This window comes from Carettochelys insculpta, chromosome 5 (genome assembly GCF_033958435.1).
Source record: "Carettochelys insculpta isolate YL-2023 chromosome 5, ASM3395843v1, whole genome shotgun sequence".
Lineage (NCBI taxonomy): Eukaryota > Metazoa > Chordata > Testudines > Carettochelyidae > Carettochelys > Carettochelys insculpta.
In genome coordinates, this window is record NC_134141.1 from 125880176 (window position 1) to 125895901 (window position 15726).

The 15726-nt window shown below is 44.5% G+C and overlaps 1 protein-coding gene across 1 annotated transcript in view; it reads left to right on the forward strand.

Moving 5' to 3' along the window:
- Positions 1-15726, forward strand: part of LOC142013949 (dynein axonemal intermediate chain 1-like) — a 233542-nt gene that overhangs the window by 157252 nt on the left and 60564 nt on the right. Inside the window, exon 16 of the mRNA XM_074995971.1 lies at positions 1209-1394. Within this exon, the coding sequence (XP_074852072.1) occupies positions 1209-1394 (186 nt within the window). The remainder of the gene's footprint in view (positions 1-1208; positions 1395-15726) is intronic.

Consider the following 15726-nt stretch of genomic DNA (forward strand, 5'->3'; position numbering starts at 1 on the left):
CCCCAATCCCCCATCCCTGCCCCCACCTTTTCCACCCTTGCTCTGCCCCTGCTCCACCCCAGGCCCATCCCCCCACTCCACCCATACCGCCAGCCCTCCACCCTCTCCCCACCTCTTCCACCCAGTTCTGCCACCTCCCCTGAGCATGCCATGTCCCACTCATCCCCTCCCCTATGCCTGCTGCACACTGCAGAACAGCTGATCATAGCAGGTGGGACACACTGACACTGGAAAGCAGGAGGAGGAGTTGATCAGTGCAGCCACAGAGTTGGCATCTATAGATGTAATACGCAGTTGTTGTGATAGAAGTTTGAAATGGCTAATGCCCTGGAAAGGCAATGTGACACCTCCAATGACTGTGATACCCACCCCCCCAGAGTGGTGTCGTGTGGGAGCAGCTCAGAGCGCTGATCCCGTTATTATCTCTGTGTTCTAAGTTAGTACAGCAGCAAGTGCAAAAGGACCTGGTCCAGACTGGGGCAGCTAGGCCCTCCTGCAATCCAAACAACACATAAGAATGCTGCAGGATTGGTGATGTCTAAATCAGCAGAGTTCCTGCTAGAGGGTTGGACTTAAACAGCTTTACATTGTGTATTTCAGTTTCTTGTGCTTTACCTGCTTCAGTCCAATGAAATATGCATTAGTAGACTGTGCTCGTACTCATAATGTTCCTTTTAATTAGTGTTTCAGCTCTTTTTATGGTGTTATTAAGGCTCTAAATATTTGAAAGCACTGGAGGAAAGGATAATCAGCATATTGGGAAACATGCCAGGTCTTGTGCATCACTCCACATACTGATATAGTGTTAGAATCTGATTGCCTTGTTATTTCAAATACTTGAGTTGGGGATTAAAAGCTGGTGAGACTGGTACTGAAAGGTCCAGGCCTGCTCCTGATCAAGTCAATTGGAGTCTGGCCGTGGACTCCAGGAAAGCACCCCATCCCTTTGGGAGACAGAATCAGGCTTTCACCCTAAAGTTCATCTAGAATGTGGACTGTCTGCCCAAGAAAGTGATCAGAGGCCCTACACCTGAGTTATTCACCAGGGCCTTGCCCTGCTTTAGATGAATTGTAGGAAACAATCTATCCTTGGCCACAGCAAATGGATTTAGATGGGACCTAATGTATGTTTTTCCTTTCTGCAATTCTCTGAGTATCGCTTTTTTGTTTGGTTAATCCCTTTTGTGTTTGCTGCCTTTGTTTCCTAGGCCCATGTGTTTGATCTGAGCATTAATAAATATGAAGCTATCTGCAACCAGCCTGTTGTGGCCAAGAAGAAAAACAAAATCACCCATGTCCAGTTTAATCCCATCTACCCCATTATCATTATCGGAGATGACCGAGGCCATGTCACCTGCCTGAAACTCTCTCCCAACCTCCGCAAGATGCCAAAGGTAAGCAAGCTGATAGTTCCTGTGCTCTAATACTAGGTCTGACACTGCCTTGCTGTGTGGCCATAAGCAGTAGTACAGGCAAGGAAAGACTTTGATCAACAAATATGACTGAGGTCTCGCAAAGTATGGAGTTTAGTCTGGCCTTATGTGTCATTTCCTCTTTCTGCACTTCAACTTCCCCATCTGTAAAATTGGGTTAATGTTACTGAGCCTCTTTTGTAGAACACTTGGAGTCTACAGATGGAAAATGCTATATATGTGTTAAGAAGTATTAATTATTGGTGGTCGGGAAGTTGAGTCTCTGCTCCCTGTCACTATAGGAGGAAGAGAGCTCAAATCTCTTCTGTGACAGTTTGAAGGATGTTTCATTTTATGTGAGCAGGTGATTTCCTTGCTCTGCTCCAAATGTAGGTCACATATACCTGCACCAAGTCAAAACAAACCCTCTTCCCGAGGTTTTGGTCTCATTCACAAAAACTTAAGAGTGAGATAAAATTAAATCCTGCCTAGTCATTATTGCTTTTAGGGATCCTCCCAGAGTACTGCACAGCCCAAGCCCTGTGTCCTCTCTCTCTGGAGAGCCATTCAACTTCATGTATATCCAGATTAGGAAGCAAAGTACCTGCCCAGTAGGATCAATGCCAACGAATCATGCAAGGTCCAGCAGGCAATCGCTGCCAACACTTATTAGAATAAATCCCTGGGTTTCAGGTTTGTAGTTCATCCAGTACTGGCTTATACAGCAAAGTCTTACTCTGTCTGCTGCCTACAATATTTGAATCCTATTGTCTCTTTTTAATGGAGTTTTTCCCAGAGTCTCAGGTTGTGCAAACAGACTTGAGAAAACAATCTTGTTTACATTTATAAATCACCACTCTTACATATGTATTCCAAAGGACTTTACATGTTTTACTAACCAGTTGTATTAATGACATTCCGATCTCACTGGTGTATATGCAGAGAATTTGATTTTTACTGAATTTATGATAGTCTGAGACTGGTGTAAATTAGATGAGAATCTCTTCTTATGCTAACGTACCATAAAGAAAAATAGCAAAGTAGCAATCCTGCTTGTGGCAAACATTATCAGGTGTTTGTGTGTCTAATATATGTGATTGCTGCCAGGGAGAGGGACAAACCATGACCACAGAGCATAAAATTTGAGAGATGTATTTCATCTGAGTCCAGATTCTCAAAGATATATTGGCACTTAATTCCTACCGTTTTCCCTGGGAGTTAAGCGTCTAAATATCTTTGAGAATGGCTGGTTCACAGCAAGTTTTCCACCTCTGGCTCCTCCTCTGTTGATCCATTAGTTCATCATTTGTAAACCATAGCTTCTATTGCTGATAGTGTCTGCAAGGTTATTGTAAAACTCCATTGAATCATCAAGGACAAAATCAGATCATGTGTCATTTGCAAGGAAAACCTAAGCCTATGTGATCACTGACAGCCTAGCAAGTCACTTACTATGGACTAAGAAATAAGCCTCATTTTTCAGACAGTTTGAGATAGGGAATAAGCAATGTACTACTTTTTTCATAAGCGTTGAATGTATTATGCTATCTGTCTTCCACTTTATGTGCCCTATTATATTTGAAGGGATGTTTAACACTGAATGAAATGTTTCTCCAGATATGAGGAGGAAAGACGGTTATCAGGCATGATTTATAGGCGAGTACAATAGCTGATTTATTCAAGTCCTCTGTCTAAAGCCATCTCTTAATTTAGAAGGATGAAATCCTAATAACTAATGACATTCACTGGCTACAGCAGACCTTGCAGACAGCTTGTGCCTCGTTGGAGCCAAGTGAGCTGGGGTTAGGGCTGGTGAATATGCCTTCAGAATGGACTTGGCCATTACATCATCATGATGTTTATGTTATTACATTGCACTAAATGTCCTTGTGCTACAAAGTGGTGATACTTAGAGACTGTGTTGGTTTTAGGAACCATGAAAGTTCCAGAGCAGGTGGTAACTCTACCATACAACTGAAATATTGCTCTATCTCCTACTTCCTATGGCAAAGGTGTGAGCACTCCTAGGGTATATCCTCCCTGACACAGGCACAGCTGGCCCAGGTCTTCTGATGTCGCTGATGAGGCTCAGGCTGTGAGCCTATAACAGTGTAGTGTAGATGTTTGGTTTTATGTGGCGCCTGGGCTACGGAACTCTCCCGCTTCCAGGGTCTCTGAGCTTGGACTCTGCCGAAGCACAAATGTCTGCACAGCATTTTTATAGCCCTGCAGCCCAAATTATGTAAGCCTGACTCAGCTGGCCCAGGCCAGGCATAGGTCATATTGCGGAGTAGCTTTCCCTTAGACACTATTCCTGGCGCTGCCACTGACTTGCTGTGCGACCTTAGGGGATAGTCACTCAGACCTCGACTGTCAGAAGTGTTTGCTAATTTTGGGCGTCTGGATTGAGACAAGTGAGGACCTGGTTTGCAGAGGCGCTGGGCAGCCATAGCTCCTATGGAGGTGCAAATTAGTGAGCGCTTTGGAAAATCTTGACCTGACACTCTGAGGCTGTGTCTATGTCTACGCTACCTCCCTACTTCGAAGGGAGCGTGGTAAGCAGGGTGTTGGGAGTTTATTAATGAAGTGCTGTGGTGCATATGCAGCACTTCTTTAAGCAAATTCCCTCCCGCAGCGACGACGAAGTTTTAAACTTGGAAGTGCTGGCTCGCGTCTAGCCGCGGCTCACCCGACGGTACTTCCAAGTGCCCAAGGTACTTCAAAGCCCTGAGGAGTAAAAGGATGTCCAAGTACCCTGGGCACTTCGAAGCACCAGCGGGTGAGCCACAGCTAGACACGAGCCGGCACCTCGAAGTTTAAAACTTCAAAGTTGCCGTGGGGGGGAATTTGCTTAATGAAGTGCTGCATATGCATATGAAGTGCTGCATATTAATCAACTCCCAACACCCTACTTACAACCCTCCCTTCGAAGTAGGGAGGTAGTGTAGACAACGCCTAAGTGTCTCAGTCTTCCCATTTGTAAAATGGGTTTAATGTTTTCCTCTCACAGGAGCCTTAAGAAGTATAACAGCAGCAAAGCAACTGCAGATTTATAGATGACTGATCTGTTGAGCTCATTTTGGTGGATGAAATGAGCCCAGAGATTCAAAGTTGCTACATGACACCGTAGAATACTAAACTGTTAAACGTGGTTCAGTGGTTGGAATGCAGAGATCTCAACCTGCCTAATCACAAAAACAACCGAACAGCCACACTGGGTCCATCCAAAGGCCACCTAGCCCAGTATCTTGTCTGCTGATGGCAGCCCATGCCAGATGCCTCTCAGAGGGAATTACCAGAACAAGCCAATTATCGGGTGATCCATTGCCTGCCATCCGCTCCAGGCTTCGGACAGTTAGAGGCTCAGGGACACCAAGGGCATGCAGTTTCATCCCTGACAATCATGGCCAAGCGCCATTACTGACCTACCCTCTATGAACTTATCTAAAATCTCTTTTGAACCAAGCTGTAGTTTTAGCCTTTGTAGCTTCCTCTGGCAGTGAGTTCTACAGGTTGATGTGCATTTTTTGTGTGTGAAGAAGTACTGCTTTTGTTTGCTTTGAACCTGCTACCTAATAAATTTGATTGGGTCAGCCTACTTCTAATGGTATGTTATATCCCATGGGAAACACACCATTAAAGATTGTTTAAATCTTTTATTAAAAATACAGAAAAAGAAAGGAACAGCTGCATCATTTGAAACGCACAGTTTTAAGTAAGGGTTTTCCTTTTAACACTTCTTATTTCCTTTCCCTTTAACCATAGAGTTTTTATGAGGAAAATTTCCTGTCTGACTGTCTCATTGATTGTATAAAAGATGGTAATAGCTTTCCTATTTAAAGAAAAAGTTAATTGAAAAGGTCTGGAGACCATGTTGTTGTTTTTCTGTAGCTATTGTGGTCTGATCCAAATTCCTATGAGACAAAATATTCTTTGCTGCCAGACAAAATCTTAACAGGATTCTCGAGTTAAATCAGTTGGTCTTATTGTCCATTCAGACCTTGTTGTGCATTTGTACTATTTACTATTAGCATACATTATTACAGATTACTGTGGCATTTTATGGACCTTTACCAAGAGTTCAGCAATTGAGCTTACAACTGAGAAAGGTTTCTGCTCTCACGATAGGTCTTTAGGCTGCTAAGAGTCATCAAATGAACCCAGGAATCCTGACCCTCAAATATCTGCTATTGTCTCTGGTCTAATTTCTTGCCACTAGAGTGTGTTGCTCTGGTTTCTGTTTTCCTTCTGTTGAGTTAAATCAGTTCGTTCTCCTAATTCAGACACTTCCTGCACATAACTCCCTCAAAACCCTATGGAAAAACTACTTGCAACTTATTTTGAAAAGGAAATTGCAGTTAAGGCCAGCATCTCGTGTAGGAGCTGGAGTCTAAAAGCAGTCTGTACTTTCTAAATTGGCATGTCTGCCTCACTGGCTTTCCGTTGGTTCACTAGAAATTGGAGCATGCATTCTGATGTTGTTTCTGGTCTTTCTGTTCTGTTCTGCCAAAAGCCGCTGGCTTTGAGTCTCCTGTGTACATGGGAATTTAACCCCTCTCCTTCTTGCTGATCTTTTTCTGTGTGCATATGCAAGGTGGCAAAATGGAGTTTATTCACATGTTAGAAGAGCTTAGAAGAGCAAAGAAATTATTAAAGAGCTAGAAAACATGACCTCTGAAGGAAGACTGAAAAATTGGGTTGTTTAGCCTGGGAAAAAGAGTGAGAGGACACATGATAACAGCTTTCAAATATCTAAAGGACAAGAAGCAGTGGGCTTCAATTTCAGAAGGAGAGGTTGGTTAAGCACTGAAGCAAATTGCTTAGGAGGTTGTGGAATCTGCATTGTTGGAGATTTTTAGAGTAGATTAGACAGGCACCTATCAGGGATGGTCTATATAATACTGCGTCCTGGGTTTCTGGGGAATTCTGTGCCAAATAAATAAATAAATAAAAATTCTACACCAAAAATTAAAAATTCTGTGTCTAATATTTTAAAATTCTGCAAAATTGAATGCATTTCATTTCTTAAAATAATGCAACATGATCATGCTAGTATCAGTAATTTTTGCAGTGTGTTAGAGCTACAGTACAATAGATGAAGAATGGGACTGGGAGCTGATATTGACCCTTTACTTCCAGTTATTAGTCAACAAATACATGCAGCTGTATGCTCAGTGTTATATCACAGGCAGCTGAAGTGCACCTGAGGGCTGGGGACACAAGCTCACCCTTTGTACTGAGTATCAACCACCTCAAGAAATGTCTGTTCACAGACTGCATTTTGGTAGGAAATTTTTTCAAGTCCAAAATTAGATCAGCTCTAATCACTAAGGTACCATGAGCATTTCTAAGGCCATTCTGTCCTTTACGAATAGACTCCTTTACACCACTCGGGCAATGTAAAGTCTCAGCTTAACAAAGCCCTGACTAGGATGATTTAGTTGGGATAGGTCCTGCTTTCATTAGGGGGTTGGACTTGATGACTTTCTGAGGTCTCTTCCAACTTTAGGATTCTGTGAGTCTAAAATTTTTACACCTGTTTTATACTCCTGGGGGAATTCACTGAGAACAATGGGAGCAATTCACTAAGCAGGCAAGATGCTATGTTCTGCTCTGCTTGAGGGGCAGAACCTGCTTCTACCTTTCTTCTCAGAGACACCCCAAAGTTCTAGCCCTCCATGCTGAGAGTGCTGCAAGCAGTGTCAGTCTGTCTGTCTGTCATGCACATGCATTCCTGCCCAGCCCCCCTACCCCGGCAGTGATTTTATGTCTCTGTCAGCTGTTCTCAGTACACAAACTGATCTGCCTGCACTACTAGGGAGGGACGGGTGGTTGCTCTTGTGGCTTTCTTCTTTCTTTCCATCAGCAATCATTTTTCTGCGGGGAACCAGGGAAATCTGCGGGGCCCGCAAGGGCCATTTTGGGAAGGTGGGGTGTGGTGAGCTACCTCTGTGCATGCTGTGACACGTACATTGACGCATTATTCCACCAGGAGTAGTCCTGTCACAAGTCCAGTGCACTGTACAAGAAGACCTCTCAAGGTCCCTTCCAGTTCTGTGTATCCATGATTTCCATATAGCTGGGACCTTTGCTCCTGGCAGGTGCGATTGGCAGCCTAACCAATTTATTTTTAGAGATAGCTCTTAATAGCACAAATCATTCCAAAACCTCAATTTCCCCCTAAGAATAGGCTCATTGCTCTTTTTCCCCAAGCAGGCCTTGTATATTGTGGGAGGGTTTTTAGCTGTGTAGTATAATTAGATTTACAGGATGGAGACACTGGGGAGACACAGAGCTAAATTCAGTCCTGCTCCACTGAAGTCAGTGACGATGTATCAGGGTTGAATTTAATCCAATTTTTCTAATAATTAAAGCTGGAGCAAGTGATGGGGAGTCAGGACTCCTGGGTTCTACTCCCAGCTCTGAAATTGACTCCTTTTGTGTCCTTGTGTCACTCAAACTCACGTTGCCAGCTTCTCTATCTGTAAGCTAACATACAGGCGTGATGTGCAACTTAATTCATGTTTGAAAAACACTTTGAAATCCTGAAGTCAGAAGTATTATGTACTGCTCCATATTTGGCTCTCAGTAACATTAGTGCAGTTCCATGTGTTAGAACTTTGCGGAAGAAATAAGCCGTGGGATGAAATTTTCAAAAGCTCTTAAGTCCCTTTTTCAAAGGTGACCTCCATGACGCGCAGGGTACAGTTTTCCAAAATGTCCAAATGCCCATATGTGAAAACAGGGGATAGCCAACCAGGAAATAACAGAGCATTTGGTTTGACTTCAGGGAAAGATAAAGTGGCAAATAATCACACAATCAGTTTACAAACACCTAAAAGATAAGTCATTAAGTAAAAGTCGACATGGATTTGTCAAGAACAAATCACGTTAAAACAACCTAAAAGCTTTCTTTGGCAGGGTAGCAAACCGTGTGGGTAGGAGAAGGTAATAGTTTGATGTATTTTGACTTTAGTAAGGCTCTTGATAGTGTCTCCCAATACCCTCTCATAAACTAGTGAAATACAGCTTAGATGGAACTGCTATAAGGTGGATTCATAACTGGCTGGAAAACCGTTCCCAGGGAGCAGTTTATCAAGCTAGAAGGACATATTGAATGGGATCCTGCAGGGATTGGTTCTGAGACCAATTCTGTTCAATATCTTTGTCAATGGTTTAGATTATTGCATAGAGTACACTTATAAAGTATGTGGACAGTTCCAAGTTAGGAGTGGTTACAAGTGCTTTGGAGGATAGGATTAAAATTCAAAATGATCTGGGCAAATGTAGGACAAATGTGAAGTACTCCACTTAAGAAAGAACAATCAGTTTCACATCTACAGAATGGGAATGGTTGTTTGGGAAGCAGTACTGTGGGAAGGAGCCTGAGGAGGTCAGTGGATCACACGATGAATGTGAATCAGCAATAATTCATGTACTAGCTTGAGTCTAATAAGCACAACACAAGAAGTAAATTTCAACTCCACACTGCATCCAGTTCTGGGCACCACATTTCAGGAAGAATGGCAAAGTCCAAAGAACATAATAACGTTTTAGAAAACATGGCCCATGTTGGGAAAAACATTTTAAAAATGGGTTTGTTTAGTCTGAAGAAGAGAAAACTGAGGCAGGACATGATAATGGCTTTCAAGTATATAAAATGTTGTTACATAGAGGAGGGTGAAAAATTATTCTTATTAGAGAAATGGGCTTAAATTGCAGCTGTAGAGGTTTAGGTTGTTCATTAGGAAAATTGTTCTGGCTCTCAGGGTAGTTAAGTCTGAGCATAAATTGCTTAGGGAGTCTGTGGAATCTCTGCTATTGGAGGTTTTTAAGAGCAGGTTAGACAAACATCTGTCAGGGATGGTTAAGTCATGCCTTGAGTGCAGTGGACTAGTCTTGCTGTCTGTTGAAGTCCCTTCCAGTCCTACACGTTTATGATTCTACTCTTATTCTCTGCATCTCTTCTCTTACTCTGTACGGCTGATTGAAAGGACCTGAGTGCTCCTTGCCCTCTGGAAAGCATATCCAACCAGTACGCCACCAGTGCAATTGCAGCGGGGATAGTGCTGACCAAGGAACAAACACGCTTACAGTGGCTGTGAGCTGGAACCCCTGGGATATCACCAGCAGCAGTACCTAGCTTGAATTCCCCTGCAGAGAAGTGAGCCATGGTGGCCTGGGGAGATTCAAAGCACATGTCTCTGCATTATCAGGAATGATCTTGGTGTAGTCACTCACATCACTCATATATTTGTGTCTTCCTGAGTGACCAGGTTCATGTGTGTTGAGACCTTCCCACCTTGCTTCTGAGACCAATTCTGATCTGAGGCCTGTTGACAGTAACAGGAGTCTTTAATTCAAAGACTTTGGATCAGGCCAACAGCAGACCTTAATTAACAAGCTCGGGAAATGCAACTCAGGTGGAGCTAATGTAAGGTGGGTGCATAACCGGTTGCAAAACCATTCCAGAGACTAGTTATCAAGGGTTCACAGTCATGCTGAAAGGGGGCTCATCAATGGGGTTGTGCAGGAATCAGTTCTGGGCCCAGTTCTGTTCGATATCTTCATCAGTGATTTAGAGAACAGTATATAGAGAGTACCAGTGTTCCCTGTACGCTGAGCACTTGGGTGGCTGCCCAGGAGAGATTCAGGTACCACCCAGCTGATTAGCAGAGTGCCCACAGTGGGCAGCATGTGTTTGCTATTGGTGGTGCACATTTGCACATGCCTTGGTCCATAAAACAATTTTTTCTGCTCATGGATGGAAAAAATTAGAGGGAATCCTGCAGTGTACACTTCTAATGTGCCAATTATACCAGCCTATGAAGGGCTGCAAGTACTTCAGAGGACAGGATTAAAATGACCTGGGCTAACTGGAGAAGATAAGTCACTGGTCTGAGGTAAATAGCATGAAATGCAATCAGGGCAAATGCAAAGTGCTCTGCTTAGGAAGGAACAACCAGTTGCATGCATGCAAAATGGGAAGTGACAATCTAAGAAAGAGTACTACAGAAAGGGATCTAGAGGTCATGGTGGATCATGAGCTAAATATGAGTCAGCAGAGTGATGCTGTTGCAAATATAGCAAATATCATTATGGGATGCATGAACAGGAGTGTTGCAAACAAGACATGAGAAATAATTCTTCTGCCCTACTCTGCACAGATTAGGCCTCTACTGTAGCATTGTGTCCAGTTCTGGAATTGGGGGAAAGATGTGGACAATTTTAGTAAAATCCAAAGAAGAGAAACAAAAATGATCAAAGGTCCAGCAATCATGACCTATGAGGGAAGATTGAAAGAACTGAGTTTGCTTTAGTATAGAAAAGAGAAGACTGAGGTGGCCATAATAACTTTAATCTTATTCCTCCACACAAGCTTAGATGGCTCTCTCTACAACCTGGCAAGACTTAAGGACAAAACTAAGGTCACGAAAGTACTCATTAGGAAACTCCTCTTTGCAGATGATGCAGCTCTCATCGCTCATAATGAAGACATGCTACAGTCACTGATAGATTCTCTATCCAGAGCCTGCAAGTTGTTTTCCCTTGACATTAGCATGTAGAGAACTATTGTATTCACTCAAGATACCTCAGTGACCCAGTGTCATTCTGGATAACAGCCCATTAGACGTGGTTCAACAATTCTGTTACTTTTGATCTACTGTTACCACAAACCTATTCATGGACAAAGAAATGAACATCAGAACTGGGAAGGTCTCTACTATTTTTGGCAGACTTAAGAAACGAATATAGAACTATCCTAAACCGACAGTGAAAACAAAGATACTAATCTACCAGGCATGTGTACGGAGTATCCTGTTCTGTGGTTCTGAGGCCCACCTCAGACCCATGGACCACCTACTCGAACCAGGAGAAAAAATTGAAAAGCTTCCATCTTCGCTGCCTCTGCAGAATTATGAGTGTCAACTGGAAAGATAAAGTTTCAAATGCAGATGTCCTGTCAAGATCTGGCATACCAAGCCTCATAGTGATCCTCAACAGCAGAAGACTATGATGGCTTTGTTATGTGAGAAGAATGGGTAACAAATGTCTTCCGAAAGAAATCGTCTTTGGTGAACTGTCATGTGGGTTGAGAACAAGAGGAAGACCAAAGCTAAGATTCAAGGATACATGCAAAAACACCATGAAAAAATTCAACATTGATCCAAAATCCTGAGAATCTACATCATCTGATCAAAATACTTGGCAATGATTGCTATGACAGGGCACATCATCCTTTGACAGTATATGTGCAAGCCATACAAAAGAACGTTGTCTTAGAAGGAAAACCTCTCAGACTCAAGAATTCGGAAATAGACTGCGGTTATTACAGTCAACCGTGCAAATCCAATATGGGATGGCTAAGCCACGAGAGAAGCTGCAGACTCAAACACTGCCCATAGATCCTCACCACCGCTGCTAACCACCATCTCTTGAGATGAAAGAGGCCATATATATATATATATAATCTGGATTAAGAGCTGACAGGATGGTTTTGCTTGAGGGAAATGCTGAGAGGAATGTGGTTTCAGTCAGGCTGTTTAATTAGCAAACATTTCTGGCTTCTTTCCCCACCTAGAGGATGAAGTAATTGAAGTATTTTGTCACCATAAGCGTAAGAATGCAGGTGTTTAAAAATACATAATGCTCTTAAAGTGGCCCTTCTCTGATATTTCAGACAAACTGGAGACAATAAAAGAAGCGGAAGGAAAATTTGAAAATGAAGGCGAGCGGACAGCAAGAAAGGAAAGTCCTTAGCAGCGAAGCACATTGGCTGACCTTTCCAGGCATCGCACTCTCTGGGCCAGGACTCAAGGGCGGAGGGAGAGGAAAGGGCAGCAACACTACTACTATGTCTAGCTTTGAGGTCTCAGGGAGGACACCCATTCCCAGGGTCAGAGATCTTTATTCTGTAACATATAAAAAATCATTCCTCCTTCCAGAGGAAGAGACAAAGACGAGCTAATCACATGGCTAATGAATGGCTATGTTAATGACGACAGCATTGGGTCAGGCTAACTGGGCCGGCTGAGCCCTGTGTTTGGCTGTAGGAGCAGGTGAGGTTGTCAAAGAAGCAAAACCAACCTCTCAGACACTAGGCTGCTGGTGGGCTGAAAAAGCTGTTTATCACACTAATCAGTTTTGCCCCATTATTTCTTACGCTCTTCCCTCTGTCTGTTGCATTGACCTGTTGTCTCTTGGCTTATGCCAAACCCACCCTAAAAAGTTAAGTCGACACAGTTACGTTGCTAGGGGAGTGAAAAATCCACATGCCAGAGATGTGTGCAGAGGATGGTAGAGCAACCTAGTTAGGGCGACTGAATCTCCCTGTCCCAAATACAGGTAGGGAGATATGGGGGGAGGGGCAGCTTCTCCAAGCCCCGGGGAGCCTGGAAGGAGGCGGCAGCCACCAGAACTCCCTGGGAGCCCCGGGGAAGCGTCAGCCACTCTTAATCCCCAGAGCCCTGGGGAAAGCCACAGCTGCCGGCGTCCCTGGGAGCCCTGGGGCAGCAGCAACTGCCCATGCTTCCCCTGTGTCCCCGAGGCTAGATGGGGGGGCAAATACGGGGCAAAGAGTCCCGCCCAGTACAGGACGGATGGTCTCCCTACACCTGGTTATCACCGTTCAGGGAGATGGATGACCTGCAGTGATGGTTGTCTTCCCATCACTGTTGGTGCAACAGCAGCTCAGCTGTTGTGCTGCCATTCTAGCAGTTTAAGTGGGGGCGCAGCTTTATACCAAGGCTGCATCTACACTTACCACAGAAGATCGACTGCTCAGGTTTGATCTTGCAGGGTGCTGTTTTGCGCATGCATGAAACAGCTAATTGCAGGGGTCAACGTTGATCCTGGAACTCCCTGCAAGCCATTAGGATTAAGGAAGCACTCCTGTTGACCTTCTTCCATGAAGACAGGCACAGGAGTCAATGGCTGAAAAGTGAGTTTTAGCTCCATAATTGGCATAGCTAAAATCACCTATCAGCCATTGACTGCTATGTCTAATATAGACATAGCCTTAGATTGTAAGCTGTTAGCAGGGACCTTTCTGTTCTGTGTGTCCAGCACCTAGTGCAATGGGCCCTGTCTGTGACTGACTCCTTGATGCTACAGCAATACAAATCATTTGCAATAATAGGAATTTGCTGTGTGTTTGCAGCTAGCACAGTGATGCTCTGATCAAGGAGAAAGGTCCTTAGAGGTTCCACAGCACAGGTAATACAGAGCAAAAGGAAAAAGGAACACATGCAGCTTGGGTAGTCGAGATGCTCATATGCAGATGTAATTATCTGATTTGCAAATTGGGTCCCAAAAGTAACTATTTTTCATGCCACTGACCTTAGAGTCACATAAATTTTGCCAAGATCTAGGGTCATCAGAGTTGAGCGTATACCTAGCTGCCTGAGTGATGTGATGAACCAGTACATTGTTTCTGTTCTCTTCCCCCTTCTTCAGCCACACACGGTATTTGGGAAGTGCCAAAGCTGCACAGAGCAGCAACAAGAAAAACTGTGTTCTGTTTGCTGAGATACAATCCATTATTGTCTGGCTGTCCGGGGCTGCCTGTAGTCACCAAAGGAAGAGGAACAGATAGAACCCTGCGCGGATACAAAATCTTTATCCACCTTTGCACCTGTATCTGCGAAACTGAGCTGCAGACGGGGATACCCGCAGATATAAAGTGGATATTAGTGGATTTGCAAGGTTCTAGGAACAGATTAACTGGGTGCTCCAGGGTCATAGGATCTCTGTTTGGTGATCAGTGTAGAACTGGGTGAAAGTGAATTTTGTGTAAATTAACTCCTGAAGACTCTACCTATGGCTGTTTTCCTCCTTCGTTTCCTCTAATACGTTTCACTCATGGTGTTTTTTTTTCTGGATTGCTCAGGAGTCCTGTACAGTAAAGTTCCCACATTTGCGAACTTCAGGTTCACGTATTCAATTATTTGCAAGCCCAGGGTGGGGAACGCTGGTGTTTGCTGCTTCCCAGGGTGCGAAGCACCGGTGGCCGACACTTCCCTGGGGCCCCAGACAGGAGCGCCGGTGGCCGCTGCTTCCCCAGGACTCTGGGGCAGGAGCACGGCAGCTGCCCCTTCCCTGGGACCCCGGGCAGGAGCATCAGCAGATGCAGCCTCGCCAGGGCTCCAGGCAGGGAGTGCCAGCAGCTGGAGCTCCAGGCAGGGTGTGCTGGCAGCCGGGGCTCCAGGCAGGGTGCGCTAGCAGCAGCAGCTTCCCCATGTTCGGGAAATTCAACACTCATGAGGGTTCGCAACACAGAACCCTCGCGAATGTTGAGACCCTGCTGTATTTGCTATTTTTTCCCAGGACTCTGGTTTCTTTTGAGAATTCCCTGTGTAACTTCTCTCTAGCGTGGCCATAGCTGGGCTGAGTTTTGTGTCTCCTCAGTGCTGACTAATGGCTTGGTGAACCCAAATGCACAGAAAGCTGTAGAAGTGACAGAAGAAATTGCAGCAACGGAGGCCAACAGTAGATCATGTTTCTTTCAAATGTCATGTAGTCTTTCAGCCATGCTTTGTCTTTTCTGGAATGCCCAGGCCTGTAACAATTAGTGACACAGATTGGTTTGGATCATAAATGGACCTAAAGCCTGAACTCATCACGGAGGTTTGAAAATGTTTGTCTGACTTCTATGTCTATTCCTCACTGCCTTCCCCATGATTTTTTAAATGTTTGTTGTATCTCATCTGCTGGAGAAGAAGGATGATGTAATCTTTTAGGGGCTACACTGAGACTCAGGTGCCATTCCCTACTCTGCCACAGACTTCCTGTGGGACCTTGGGCAAGTCACTTGGTATACTCAGTGACTCAAAGGACCCCTGTCTATAACCATTGTTTTGCATGTGAAAGTAACATAGGGCCTCTCTGGTCTCTCTGGCTGCTGTCAGGGGCTGCGTCCAGCTCCTGAGGGTTTTGTTCTCTACTGGTGCAGCACAGTGTAAGCTCTTGTAAGAAGCAGAGGAGCGAGAGTTCTCTGTTTTCTGCCTCTGCTAATTCTAGCATGAGTGGAAGACAGCAGCAGCAGTATATGGGTCCTGCCTGGGTACAGCTTGTCAGTGCTAAGGAACACCATGCCTCTCCACCAGCCTTTTTGGTAGGAAAAAGTGTTGACTTCAGTGGGAAGGAGCATCAAAATGTATTGAAGTCAAGGTGAAATCCTGACCCAGGCAAAACTGACTCTCTTATCTCTCCCCCAGTGCTTCATACACTTCCCCTCCCACCGGCTGCCCTGGGAGCCCCTCCCTGCCACACACTCAAGTCAGGCACTCACATGCAAATCCTCACACTTTCTTCC